At 42.3% G+C, this 12,824-nt stretch overlaps 5 protein-coding genes across 5 annotated transcripts; 2 read left to right on the forward strand and 3 right to left on the reverse strand.

Moving 5' to 3' along the window:
* Positions 1-1,510: 1,510 nt before the first annotated feature.
* Positions 1,511-2,386, forward strand: Bfra_009969 (uncharacterized protein; the record flags this gene model as incomplete). The annotated part of the gene is made up of 1 exon (XM_037340304.1): positions 1,511-2,386. The coding sequence occupies one exon, from the start codon at positions 1,511-1,513 to the stop codon at positions 2,384-2,386; it is 876 nt and encodes a 291-aa protein (XP_037189527.1).
* Positions 2,387-3,837: 1,451 nt separating this feature from the next.
* Bfra_009970 (putative acetamidase protein) lies at positions 3,838-5,655 on the reverse strand (the record flags this gene model as incomplete). Its single annotated transcript, XM_037340305.1, has 3 exons — positions 3,838-4,771; positions 4,829-5,301; positions 5,359-5,655. The coding sequence occupies 3 exons, from the start codon at positions 5,653-5,655 to the stop codon at positions 3,838-3,840; spliced, it is 1,704 nt and encodes a 567-aa protein (XP_037189528.1).
* Positions 5,656-6,050: 395 nt separating this feature from the next.
* On the reverse strand, positions 6,051-6,609 carry Bfra_009971 (uncharacterized protein; the record flags this gene model as incomplete). Its single annotated transcript, XM_037340306.1, has 2 exons — positions 6,051-6,234; positions 6,314-6,609. The coding sequence occupies 2 exons, from the start codon at positions 6,607-6,609 to the stop codon at positions 6,051-6,053; spliced, it is 480 nt and encodes a 159-aa protein (XP_037189529.1).
* A 902-nt stretch (positions 6,610-7,511) lies between these two features.
* On the reverse strand, positions 7,512-8,485 carry Bfra_009972 (putative transcriptional elongation regulator (elongin c) protein; the record flags this gene model as incomplete). Its single annotated transcript, XM_037340307.1, has 4 exons — positions 7,512-7,592; positions 7,649-7,782; positions 8,221-8,269; positions 8,359-8,485. The coding sequence occupies 4 exons, from the start codon at positions 8,483-8,485 to the stop codon at positions 7,588-7,590; spliced, it is 315 nt and encodes a 104-aa protein (XP_037189530.1). The 3' UTR covers positions 7,512-7,587.
* A 1,912-nt stretch (positions 8,486-10,397) lies between these two features.
* Bfra_009973 (putative inositolphosphotransferase protein) lies at positions 10,398-11,707 on the forward strand (the record flags this gene model as incomplete). Its single annotated transcript, XM_037340308.1, has 3 exons — positions 10,398-10,462; positions 10,538-10,617; positions 10,674-11,707. 3 exons carry the CDS (start codon positions 10,398-10,400, stop codon positions 11,705-11,707), a joined length of 1,179 nt encoding a protein of 392 aa, XP_037189531.1.
* Positions 11,708-12,824: the final 1,117 nt, after the last annotated feature.

Below are 12,824 nucleotides of genomic sequence, written 5' to 3' on the forward strand. Positions count from 1 at the left end.
TAGGGGTAACCACACCTTTCTCTCTCGATCAAATAAATGCTCACGTCATACCACGAAATCGCAGAAAGATACCATGTTAACACATCATGATTTGACATAGATAACACCATAAACAAAAGGGTACAAATTCTATTTTAGTTATTGCAAATCTCGATATGTCAAAAAGTTAGACATCGACAACGTTGAAGCTATAATGTCCCAAGTGGGGTACACGCATCTTTCAATCAGCCGTATACTTCGTATGCCTTCAAGTGTTAACACATATCTGTCTATTCACCAAGTCTCGGCATGCGTATTCGAAAAACAATGCATATTGATTGGTCAATGACGTTGCGAAATTGTTTTAAAGCTTCGTAGTTTGAAGTAGCGCGATAAAGTACCCCGCTAAGCTTTTCCTTCGGAGACAACGGTCGAGTCTAGACGCGTCTAAATCTTGAAAACGTCGTTAATATTTGATGGTGCACTGCGATTCTACTAGATAGATAGTCAACTCATGTGAAATTCATCTGCCCATTTTTCCTCAAAAGCTATTGGGATTTATTGCACTTCGCCATTTTGCCTCGTACTCTCCAGGTGAAAGTTGTTCATCATCTGACTCCAAACCGCCGATCTACTGAATAATCTGTCAGAGAAGAGTGGTATTATCGATTGATGATCTGATACGTTGAACACTTCGATCTGATATGTTAATTAGTCGGAATTATTGAATGCCAAGAGGCGCGACACCTTCTTGCTCAACTCGTCGTCGACTAAATTATACTTTACCATGTTACTTCCAAGGTTTCTCCTATCAGAGCTCCACCACTGTATGAAGTTTCAACTTTAGATCGACTGGTATCGATACGTGATTGGTCACTTTACCACTTTGTGATTTCAGGTCTAGTTCGACGTTCAAATATCATGATGTAACAAAACTTCGCCTTTCCTTATACGACTAAAGTGCAAATCTGACGCCATCATCGAAGGCTATGATTGCTGGATATGATTTCCTATCTTGATTATTTTTCGTCAGTAGCTTTGAGATATCACTAGCTCCAAAAGCTGAAACCCTATAAAAATGCATGTCTCTCCCACATTCCTCTAATTCTTTTTTCTTCTCCTTCATTATCAATTCTTCGTGTACACCAAATTCTATCTACTTCGACAATCTCTTGCTCAGAGCTTTCAAACGCCCTTCGCATCAACCGGAGTAAAAGTGGATAACAGATTTTTGTAATACTTTCGCTTCTACTCACATACTTACCGCTTCTTATTTACACTCATTACTTCTTACACACATACACACATACTTCTAGATATCATATCACTATTGCTCTAAAATCTGAGAATACACTTATTTACCTTTTAATTCTAATCATATCTATTCTATTTCAACTTCATCCTACCGTTCACTCTACATCCCTAGACACATTACATCTACCTCCACACCTAAAACTTATATTATCACTTGCAAATCCAAATATACTCATTACTTTCATTTCTGATCGTATACGTTCTATTCTGACTCAAAATGCGAGAAAGAAACGCTCTAGATGATTATTACATGTACCCAGAGCCGCCCAGCGCCTATGAACTCCTCGGCCGCTACGCCCCTAACGGTGACTTCATAACCACTAGACTTCCGGTCCACACACCCAATCGTGACTTTCGATTCGCCCCTGTCCCTCAGGAAACCGCGGCATTCAGTTCTTTGTCGTCTGCCAACTCAACGTCGCGCAGAATCGTGCCAAAAGTTCCGAACGAAATTGATGAGTTACGTAGAAAGTCTGCAGCTGATAAATTTAAGGCTGCGGTTTTGGAACGGATCGAGCAGTTCAAGATAAACGAAAGTCAAGGAGCAGAGCTCGATCAATCGAACAGAGTCGCCGCGTCCAAGTTGCCAGATTTGGAGAGAAAAGCCCCAGAAGAGGGGAAGATGAAAACAGATGTTCTCAAGGAAAGAATGGCACTTGAAAGGGAGATTGCTGAGTTGAGTAAGAGGAAGGAAGAGCTTGAAAATCAATTTCGTATATTGAATGGGAGATTGGAAGAGAGATTGAAAGAAGTGGCCGGAAAAGAAGAAACTGTTGATCGACAGGCAAAGGAATGGATCCAAAAAAATATTGCGGCGAGTTTAAGAGAGCGAGCTCTGAGAGAGAAGAGTGCTTTACAAGAAGCAGAATCAGCAGCGTTGTTTCGAAGAGAAGAGGAGATGCACGAAAGAGAAGAGAAGATGCGCCGAAGAGAAGAGCAGGTCATCGAAGAAGAGGAAAGGATGGTACGAGTTCAAAGACGCTTGAACGAAAAAGCGTCCAGCTTGGCCACGGCACAACAATCAATAGATCGTTTCTTTGAAGAGAGAAGAGAAGCCAAGCAGAAAGAGAACAATTCGGAACAAGATTTCTGAAGTTGGAAGAGATTGAAAATCTTCTAGTTCGCAGAGCGCATGCATCAGATAAGAGACAAGAAGATTCGTGCGCAAAACAACAGAAAATGGTCCAAACACGATTTTTGTTTGGGCGGACTGAAAAATCTCCCGCCGATTGGAAACGAATGCTGAATCAGCACCAATAAGTAGATCCTTCGCTACCACAGAAAGCGGAAACGCAAATGCGAGTACTAGTAATTCCGTGCCGAGATATCCAGCGCCAGGGACACGAATACGAACACTCAGCCTTGCGATTAACAGACGACGCATATGATTGCGCCGCCGTGTTCCGCGACTAAGTATTGAGCCGAGGGCAAGATGAATGTGCATACCAATCGTGTTGGGATTACATGCTGTTGTTGCGGAATGTGGATACTTCGGATGGTCGAATGCGAATGTATCATTTCTGTATATTCACGCCTCGAGAGTCAAGAGTCGAGACGGACTTGAGACGGAGTATAGACAGCCAGCCGTGCCAGCCAACTGAACTTGAAGCCAAGCAATTCAAGATCCACTATGATGTCCACTGTGATATGATACCTCGCAATGAGGAAATCATAAAGCAGGAATAAAAAAGGAAATCACAAAGTAGGAAAATGTCAGGAGTGCACGTGACTAGAGGCTAAGGAGGAGAGTATACATACAGATTCTTTGTATAGCTTCGCTCTCTTCTTTCTTCATAGTTTACAACATCAATTGAAACTATTCGATCCCTAAAAATTTTCAGCGTCACTCCGCGACAGAGTCAACTATCACACAATGCATTGTGGCTCGTCAAACAGGTTTCCCGAATGGCTTGATTCAGCATTGGAAGTTTGTGTCTACAGTACGATTCCGCTCCTTCCTAGCGAAGGGAATCATAAAGTAGGCAAAGAAGGGAATCCTGAAGTAGCAAAAAAAGGAAAAGGAAAATATACCCCTCAGAAATAGGAAAAGGATAGTTTGAATAAAAAAAGATGAAATAAATAATCAAAAAAGGATGAAAAGGAATTAGAAAAAAAGTAGAAAATAGAAAACCCCCCAAAAATCAGGAACATAAAGTTCTAATCAAAACACTCTTTCCCGTTTCCAAATTATGTGATTTCTTCCCGTGTAGCGTTTGAGAGATTTGTTAGGTGTTGCTGGTGTGTCTTCCTGTTTTGCTACGATTGCATAGGTAGTAGTGGTTCAGTGTATGATCATCTTTTTCGCGAGGAAAGAGGAGCTGAGCTGCTTACTGGTGATGTCCATGGATGGTCACCATCTATATGTTCGTATCTTCAGTCGGGCATGGATTTAATGAAGATGATGAAATTCCATATGAATTTTTGCAACATCGTTGAGTAGCTAGTTTGGAAACGTAAATTCGGTTTAGATGTAAGGCGTTAATTCTTCAGCCAATCTAGATTTTTTATCTAACTATCTCTATCCCCATACAACTTTCCCTTCCCTCATCCCTCAAGCCCTCTCAACGCCTCACCAATCACCCCCACCATCTCCAATACCTTCTCATCCTCCAACCTCCTCCCCACACACTGCAACACCACGGGCGTCCCATGATAAAACTCCTCCTCATAATCCCTCTGCAGCAACTCATCTTTCCTATTCAACCCCTTCCACTCCCCCCCTCTCTTCCCATCCACCTCCTTATCCGCAAACGTCACCGGAAACGTACACGCCGGATAATCCAACAAATTCCACACCCCCGTATAATTCACACAAAAAATCTCCGTCTGCGTGATCCCCAGTCTAGGAGCCGTCCAAGGACTCGCAGGCATGATAATCGCATCCATAACTCCTTTCCCATCAGCTCCAGTACGAGTCCATCGATCTAGATATGCTTTTTGAAAAGCATTTCTACGCGTGATCATTTCTCGTAATTTTGTCGGTCCCAATGTTCCATGTTCGCCCTGATCATAGGCAAATTCGTAGTTTTTCATGCTTTCGAAGACCGGCTCGTCGTGTTTGCGCGTCAGTTCGAGGATTGCGGCACCGCCGAGAGTGTAGAAGGAATTATTCATTTCTTTTGCCATTTCCGGGTGATCTAATGGTTCCCATTCGAATACTTCGTGGCCGGCTGCTTCGAGGGCTTTTTTGGTGAGCGCCAAGCCGCGGGCAATAGGTGGATGAACACTGATTTCACCGTCGTTGTCGGAGATGATTCCAACGCGGAGTTTGCGGCCGGGAGGTTGGATGGTGTTTTCTCGCCAGGGAATGGGGAGACATTTGGGATCGTATAGCCAGGGTGAAAGAGAGGTGGATAGAACGGCTTTACAGTATAGTTGAAGGGATGAGAGGGATTTGGACATGGGGCCATTATTTGAGTAGATGAAATCTTGTCCCGATATACCTGATTTAGTACCATAGATGGGAAATCTTCCGAAACTGTTGATGTATTGTCAATATTTTCTGTCTTTGCGAAGAGATATCATGTGTACATACGTAGGTTTCAATCCAAAAAGACCGTTAAAAGCACTTGGAATCCGAATACTCCCTCCAATATCCGTTCCGATTCCCAACGGACTACCTCTCATCGCCAAAAGTACACCTTCACCTCCCGAACTTCCTCCTGAAGTGGTGCCTGTATGATATGCACCATTCGTTTCACCCCATACATTCGAAATTGTCTCCATCATCATCATTGCAACCGGTACTGCAGTCTTTACATAAAAAACGGCTCCAAGTTTTGCTAAGAGAGACACCAAAACAGTTTCATCTTCTGGATTGGTGGGAACATTGGCATAACATGCCATACCAATAGAAGATGGATGGGGTGGTGTTATGAAGCAATCTTTGAGAGATATTGGAAGACCATGGAGTGGACCTATTACATCACCATTTTTGGCGAGATAATCATCCAAAAATTCGGCCCGTTTGATAGCTTCAGGAATGAGAATTTCCGTTAAACAATTTGTCTGTGATCATGGTCAATTGGCGTCTTTGTTTGTTTTCGGATGTATGAGATAACCAACCAATTGATGAGCAACAACAGCAGCTTTAGAAAATGCCTTGATAACTTCTACCGATGTCCATATCCTCTCTCTTATTTTATGAAGTATATCTTCCGCACTTGCTTCAATAACTTCTAATTCCTCAGAGGTGAAATGACCAGACGATCTTGGAACCTCGGTAACATTTCGTGGAAGGTTCTTTAAGACTTCTCCAGAGAGAAGATATTCTTCAGGTAAAGCATCAGCTCGACGTTTTTGGGCAATTGTGGCTATTTCCTTGTAGTGTTGGTCTGTTACTAGATGTTGTATTTCGCCCATTGTTGTGGCAAGAGGCAAAAGAATAGTAGTTGTTTATTTCAGATTCTAAAGAGTATTTCAGGAAAGAAAATAATAGGAGAGAGAAGAGAAGTTAAAAGGATCTGGTATATCAGTGATTAGAAGTACTTGGTCATTAATCGATAGCAATGAATTACATTTCTTATCTTCTTGAGTTGCCGGCACGTTCTTGATACCCCGCCGGCGCTCGAGAAGTGGGGTTTCCCGATCTCGGCAAAAAGTCCTGGCGACTGATGCCAATTGTAAGATCTTCGAAATTAAATAGATGAAGCACGAAAGAATAGATAAATGATACTCATAAAACGTTTTTAAATTTGATCTTTAAAGCTCGAGATAGGAAATAGTGTTTATTATCGTAATTCCTGCAAAAAAAACCTTTAACTCGTAAACGCCACCGCACGCTTCGAAGTAATCCCCGCAGCCTTAGTGTTTACATTCAGAACTCCCACATTTGATATCAAAAGATTAACGTCTGTATCACTTGCCGCCGTCCCTGAAGTAACCAGTGCTATTTGTTGACCTGCAGTTTCGCACGCGTGAGTCGTGACTTTATTCGTTACACTATGCTGACGTTAGAATCATGTTTTTCACAACTCCTCCTCAAATCATCCAGAAGGATGATGCGAAAATTCAAACATACAAAGCAATAGCTCCAGCACTTCCAGTTCCATCATTGAGGTTGGCCTTTGAAGCTGTGTTGTTCGCTCGGCCAGCATCTGTACAAGCGCTGATGGCAGCAGTTTCGGCAGCCGTCAATGAAGCTGCATTTGCACCGCCAGTGCCAAGCTTAGCGATAGCTGCCATAGCATCGGCCGGTATGGTGAGAGAGGATGGAGCTGTTACGCCGGCGAGAACGGTGGCGACGTTCGTAGTGCTGAGGACGGAAGCAGATGTCATGCCGAGAATGGCGAGAAGTACAATAGCTGATGTCTTCATGACTGTAGAAGGTAATATGTTGTAGAATGTATGTAATAAGCACCCAACTAAATCAGCAAAACAGCAAGAATTACGAAATGAAAATTAAAATTCGAATCTACAAATTCAAAGTCGACCAGCGCTCAGAAAATGAATAAAAATATGAAGCTTACAGTACAAGTCTCGCCGGAATCATCTCAACTTATAGAGATGAACACAATGCGACATCAGACGAGAGGGCGGTTACTCTTACCTGTGATTTTGTGAAACACGGAGGACTTCGCCTAATGACACATCCGTGGTGTCTTGATCTGAAGCGAAGGAGGTGGTGACATTTACTTCGTCTGAACTTCCAGATGGTGAGGATGGTGGGTGAGGATAATCATGAAGTGAAACGGCTCGACAGCATTATTTCCTAGGGTGATTAATTTCCCAGATGTAACATTAAGTCGAACGATGTCTACCTAGGTACTTTCTTGATAGTCCCTAAGTAGGTAGGTAATGCAACATGGAAAGAAAATGAAGTCAATCAATCGAATCACATGTCAAAAGATCTGCCGTGTAAAGTGCCATTTGGTAAAATAGAATGAATTTTTAATTTTGATTGAAAGAAGCTATACATCCTCCACTCCTCAACCTAGTGAGAAGTAGAAAATGAAATACATGGTGACCCCGAATAAAATATGCAAAATGGGAATGCATTTGTTTCCATCATCTAAACCTACGTTCCTTTGGAAAAAGAGGAGGTAGGAGTTATGTGAGGAAGTAAAGACTTGATCTGCCATCATCTATAGACGTGTGAACCCAGGGTGTATTAGGGAAAACCGCATATGCTCAAATGGGGTGCACGAAGACACACATATTCAAAAGTATTCATGAAAAGATAGTAGGTCGAGCAATTCATTTCTTATCAACTCCATATTCCCATATTTATGTTTCCTCATCCCGAGTATTCGCAAAAGCCATCGTGGCCATCAGACCGATTTGAGAGGAGCCGTATCATGCTGAAAGGATAAGTGTTAGTAAAGGTCGACGAGGCCGAGAGTAATCGAATACTAACTGTCCAGGTAATCGGCTGCCATCAATAACTCTAGACACAACTCTGCAGGAATTTCCATGTCTGGCACATTCTCCGAGTTGCGATACTTGTAGTTGTAGTAGAAGTATTCGGCGACCCTCTCAAGGACGACACCACTATTCGAAGTTGTAGTTAGTGTATGGATAGTATTTATAGCAATGCCATGTTAGACCAGATGAAGTTGCCATTGAAGGCAGGCTAATCATATAATGCCGTCCATCTAAGTTTTAGATGGTTGATGGTAGATGGATGAGGAGGGAAGCAAAGCTCTTGGGGTGGAAGAGAAAAAATTCTAGCAGAAATTTAAGTAGGCTTAAAAGCGGGTCTCAGATCAAGTGTAAAAAACGAGCATTCAGTCCGCGGCAATCCCAAAGTGGAATAGAGGGTCTGTATCGAAATAGCTTCTATCATCACCGACGCCTTTTTATTCTTTGCTGGGTGATATAAAGGATTCAGAATATTGTCGTGTTTGTGTTTGTGTTTGTGTTTATCGAGAAGTTGGGGATTCGTATTGTATGTGGACTTGGATAATAGAAGAAAAAAGTTAGGCATACCTGATCTCTGAGAAACGGCAAACTCCTGTCTGAGACTCTTCCCAACCACCTGTACATGAATGAAATAAGTATTGGTTCAAGTGCAATAATAACTAACGATGGGCAAAGTTAGATTTGTTCAAGGAAGGGCCAACGAACTGGATGGATCCAACATCTTCTTAATCGCAACACTGGTACAGGCAGCTTCTCTTAAAACGACATACTCAAATCCATCGCAAGATACGAGTGTTACATATTTGCTCTGACCTGGTTGTGCTGTTGCCATGATTAGAGAGATTGAGGGTGATGAATGTTGTATAGCAATTGGTGGATTTCTTTGGAGTGGCGACGTGATATATTCCCAGGGTCTTTGAGGTTACCGTATGTGAGTGAACGTGAAGATTTTACTCTATAGGCTATTAAGCGGGAAGGCGTCAGCCACGACAAGGCTGTGAATCTGCAACCAAAATGTCACCAGATCTTGAACGGCTTATCATGATTGTTATTGTTATTGTTATTGTTGTTAAATGGTTGTTAAATGATTGTCACTGCTATTGTTGTTACTCTGATTGCTATTGTGTTGACTTTTTTCCGTTTCGAACCTCACTCGCCTTTTCATGATGATCACCTACCTAGGTGAGCTCGAGGTAAGGCAAGAAGATCTCAAGCACGCGACAACCTTCTAAATATGGGCTCGGCTACACTAAGGTTACTTTGTACTTAAAACTTTATATCAAGGTCAAGATCTGCTACATCCCACAGCCTACCCAGTCGCTACCTACTAGGTACAGACAGTCCTATAGAGTCCAGACAGTGCCACTTCCAGGTTGCTAGCTACTAGATACATACTTCAAAAACGGGAGAGAACTCGGTACGAGAACGCGAGTCCGAATCCGATATCAATTCATGATGTATAACGAGCAGGCCATCCATCTGATCCTTGTACTGCTTCAATTCGACATGCCTACCTAGGTACTGACAAAACCTACGAGCTGCTTCAATTCCGCAGCAGTTTATGCATGCACTGCGAGATGAAACTATAGATTCTTGGGATACCATACCTAATGGCCAGGACTGGAATGGTCAATATGGAAATGGTCAATCATAGCAATGGGATAAGGTAGTATTCATAGACGAATCGGGAATTGAAGGCGAATCAATTGCCCGATCCAAGTCCTGTATACATACGCGTATCCGGTTCAATCCAGCTACATGTTCACTCACTCCTCTTCCATAATCTCTTCCTCCTTTGATTCACGACTCACGACTCACGAGTCAATCAGACAAACTCTCGGACAAGAAGTTCCCCCATTTTACCATTTGATTACCTAACCAACTCTATCCCAACCACCCAATCTCGAACCAATGATGGGGCGGACAATGTTCAGTGCTCCGGATTCCCGAGGAAGCATAACTGGCAATCTCCTTGGGTTCCCACTCATATTATTTCCCTATACGACGTACACACCGATACTATCAACACGGGCTAATTTGGACCCCTCAAAATGGGACGCTTATTACTTGTACCTTTAATTCCTTTATTTAACTTTTCCATCGGGGTCGTGGAACATGCGTTGTACCTGATATACCGGTATTCCATACTCCTTACACTTTGCCCACTATGTTATGTTATGTTATCATAATGTATGTACTCGGTACCATTTCCCTCCCCCTTTCAAGTTGAAAGGCACACGAGTAATCACTTATCATATGTAAGAGCGTTGGGAAAACGCCATGGACTAGGTATAGTTCCTATAAAGTATGTATGTACTTACTTTAGTAGCATGACCATTCAAACCCTGTGCCCACTCACTTCATCGGATGTACACAAGCACAGCCCAAATAAGTCACAACAGGGAATCTTGGAAAACGAACATGTAGGTAGGTACATTGAATGGTTTGAAGGGGGTTGATATCTTATGGAAATTGATCCAATGGGCAGCATTGCCATCAATGCCATGCATTTCGTTGATTTGGTTTAAGCATTATTTTAGAATCAGCCTAATCTATATTTTGACATAATTGTGGACGTCATAAACGCTACTATATCCTAGTCTTTGCTAACTTTCCTTAGGGCTCTATGGCCGCGGTCTAAAGTACTTCCTTAATTGCATTTCTTTTTCATCTTCATTTCAATCCCTATCTTCCTTTTTCATTCTCTATACATCTTCATTTTTGATACCTGCTTGCTATTAATCATGGCGGGTGTCTTGGACGCCGTTGGGCGTTTTTTCCTTCACATATACAGAACTCTACTCAATAGGTAGGTGAATGAAATTCCGGGAAAACCTCTACTTTTCAGTATGATCTTGTTGGAAAAATACTAACATGTGTGTAGACATTCATTTTTTGGTTTACTTAGACATATTTTAATCAACATGACTTTTATTCTTATATGGATAACTACTTTCAAAAATGGTAAATCCAGATTTACCCTCAATCGATACCTTTCCATACTAATTCGATTTCCAAAGCATGGCGAATCGATTCCTCAATCCGGCCATTAATTGATGTTAATTACCTCGAAACATTGGATAGAAGAGTTTTTGGATTTTCAATGTTCGGTCTTGCATCCCAATTTACCTGTTCGGTAATTGGAATACTTTGGATGTATACACTCACACGAAAGAAGATATCGATAATCGCTGGGCTACCTCCTCTTCTCCTCAATATCCTCTACGCACTCTCCCATGACCTCTCCGAGCCCCTTGATGTTTTCGCTTGGCTATCGTATGGTGTTATTCACTTCGTATCTCCCTTCCTCGCCGCATTTTGGCTTTGGCTATTTGCACCCCCTGGAGTCGTGTCTATGTTCGCCTGGTCTTTCGGTATTCAAAACTGTCTAGGAATAATGACCCATCTATCCTTTCCCTCAGCCGCTCCTTGGTATGGCGATCAATACGGTTATCCTCTCCCACCTGGAAACTACAGCATGCCCGGTTCTGCCGCTGGCCTCGTGCGCGTCGACAAAGTCCTTGGAACCCACATCTACGCCAATGCATTCAAAGCCTCTCCCTTAGTTTTCGGCGCATTTCCTTCCTTACACGGGGCATTCAGCTGCTGCTGTTTCTTCTTCGTAGGGCGTTATTCCAGAAAAGGAACTTTCATACTCGGTTTCTACGTATTATGGCAATGGTTTTCGACAATGTATTTGCGTCACCATTGGCGGATCGATCTTTTAGGTGGGCTCGCTTATAGTGCATTTGCTTTTTCGCTTTTCTACCGCAGCTTGCAGAAAATCGACAGGGCGTATGCGACGGGAGTTAGTGGGGGAAATGGTTGGCAAAGACTTTGGGAGGGAACGAGGTTGCAGTATTGGTTTGATAGAAGACCCGCGCAGCAGGGTTATGAGGTGCTCTTGGAAGAACAGGAATACAATAAGGAAGCAAGGGGAGAGGATAGAGAAATCGACAGTCCGGGATCATCTCGAGAAGATTTGGAGGGTGCGTGGGTGAGGGATGAGGGGGTTACTTGGACGGTGAGAGATACGGAGAGGAGGTCGAGGTAGGGTGTCATCTGCAAGAGATAATATTTCCGTGTTGTGCATTGTATGGAAAGAAGAGTTGTAGAAGTACAACAAATGAAGATTCAGCATTTGAAATATGCATGCAGGGCGTTGGAAACTGGGATTGGGATTTAATACCTAGATACCTAACGGTTCTGCATATTAATGATACGGATAAGGAGTATTTAAAACGAGTATCAGTATCAGACGAATATACGAGAGTACCAATAGGAGTATATAAATACATAAAGAGGGTACATAGGAATAAACTGGATAATAAATATTACAAATGGCCATTCCTGAATCTATTTACACTTGTATTCTTACATCCCCCTCCCCGTACCTCAGATATCTACTTATCTACCTACCTACCTACCTACCTGGTAGGTAAAACATCCACATAACCCAAACCACCCCATAGACAACCGACAACCGAAAACCCAACACCATCCTACAAAGAAGCATGAATGAGTGTATCATCTCACCTCATTGAATATGCATTACTCGAGTATACACACATGTATACATACATATCTAGCTATTACCCACTCTATACATATCCAAGTGCGTATATCCATACTCTATCATTTGTCCATTCATTCCATATACACACAAAATGTAAATAAAAGTATCTATCTCTAAATGATTTATTCTCATTTCTCATCTCTCATCTCGTTGATTCATCTGAAGCATGGTATCTCGAGCATGGCATCTACTCTCCATACCACATCCTTAAACCATTATCTCATCTCAACCCATCTCCCCTCACACCTACACCTCCACCTCCGATTCCCAATTGTCAATTCCGCACAATCTATCCTCAAAGGCTTATAAGCTCCTTCCCCTCCACCTTCCCCTCCACCTTACCTCCTTGTTTCTCTAATCACTATCCCTCTATCTTCCCCCTCTTATAACAAAGAACTAGACGTGCAGCTCCCATTTATCAATAATCAAAGTACATCATATACCTAGGCAATCATGTAGTAAAAATATAGATGCAAATGTAATTAACATAGACAACAATTTATAGGACAGGTCTTCATAGGAACCTATAGTATTGGGTAGTCACTCCGAGTAAGGTTACAAATCCACAATCATCTCTTCACTTCACTTCCCTTCA

Source organism: Botrytis fragariae (genome assembly GCF_013461495.1).
Source record: "Botrytis fragariae strain BVB16 chromosome Unknown tig00000163, whole genome shotgun sequence".
Lineage (NCBI taxonomy): Eukaryota > Fungi > Ascomycota > Leotiomycetes > Helotiales > Sclerotiniaceae > Botrytis > Botrytis fragariae.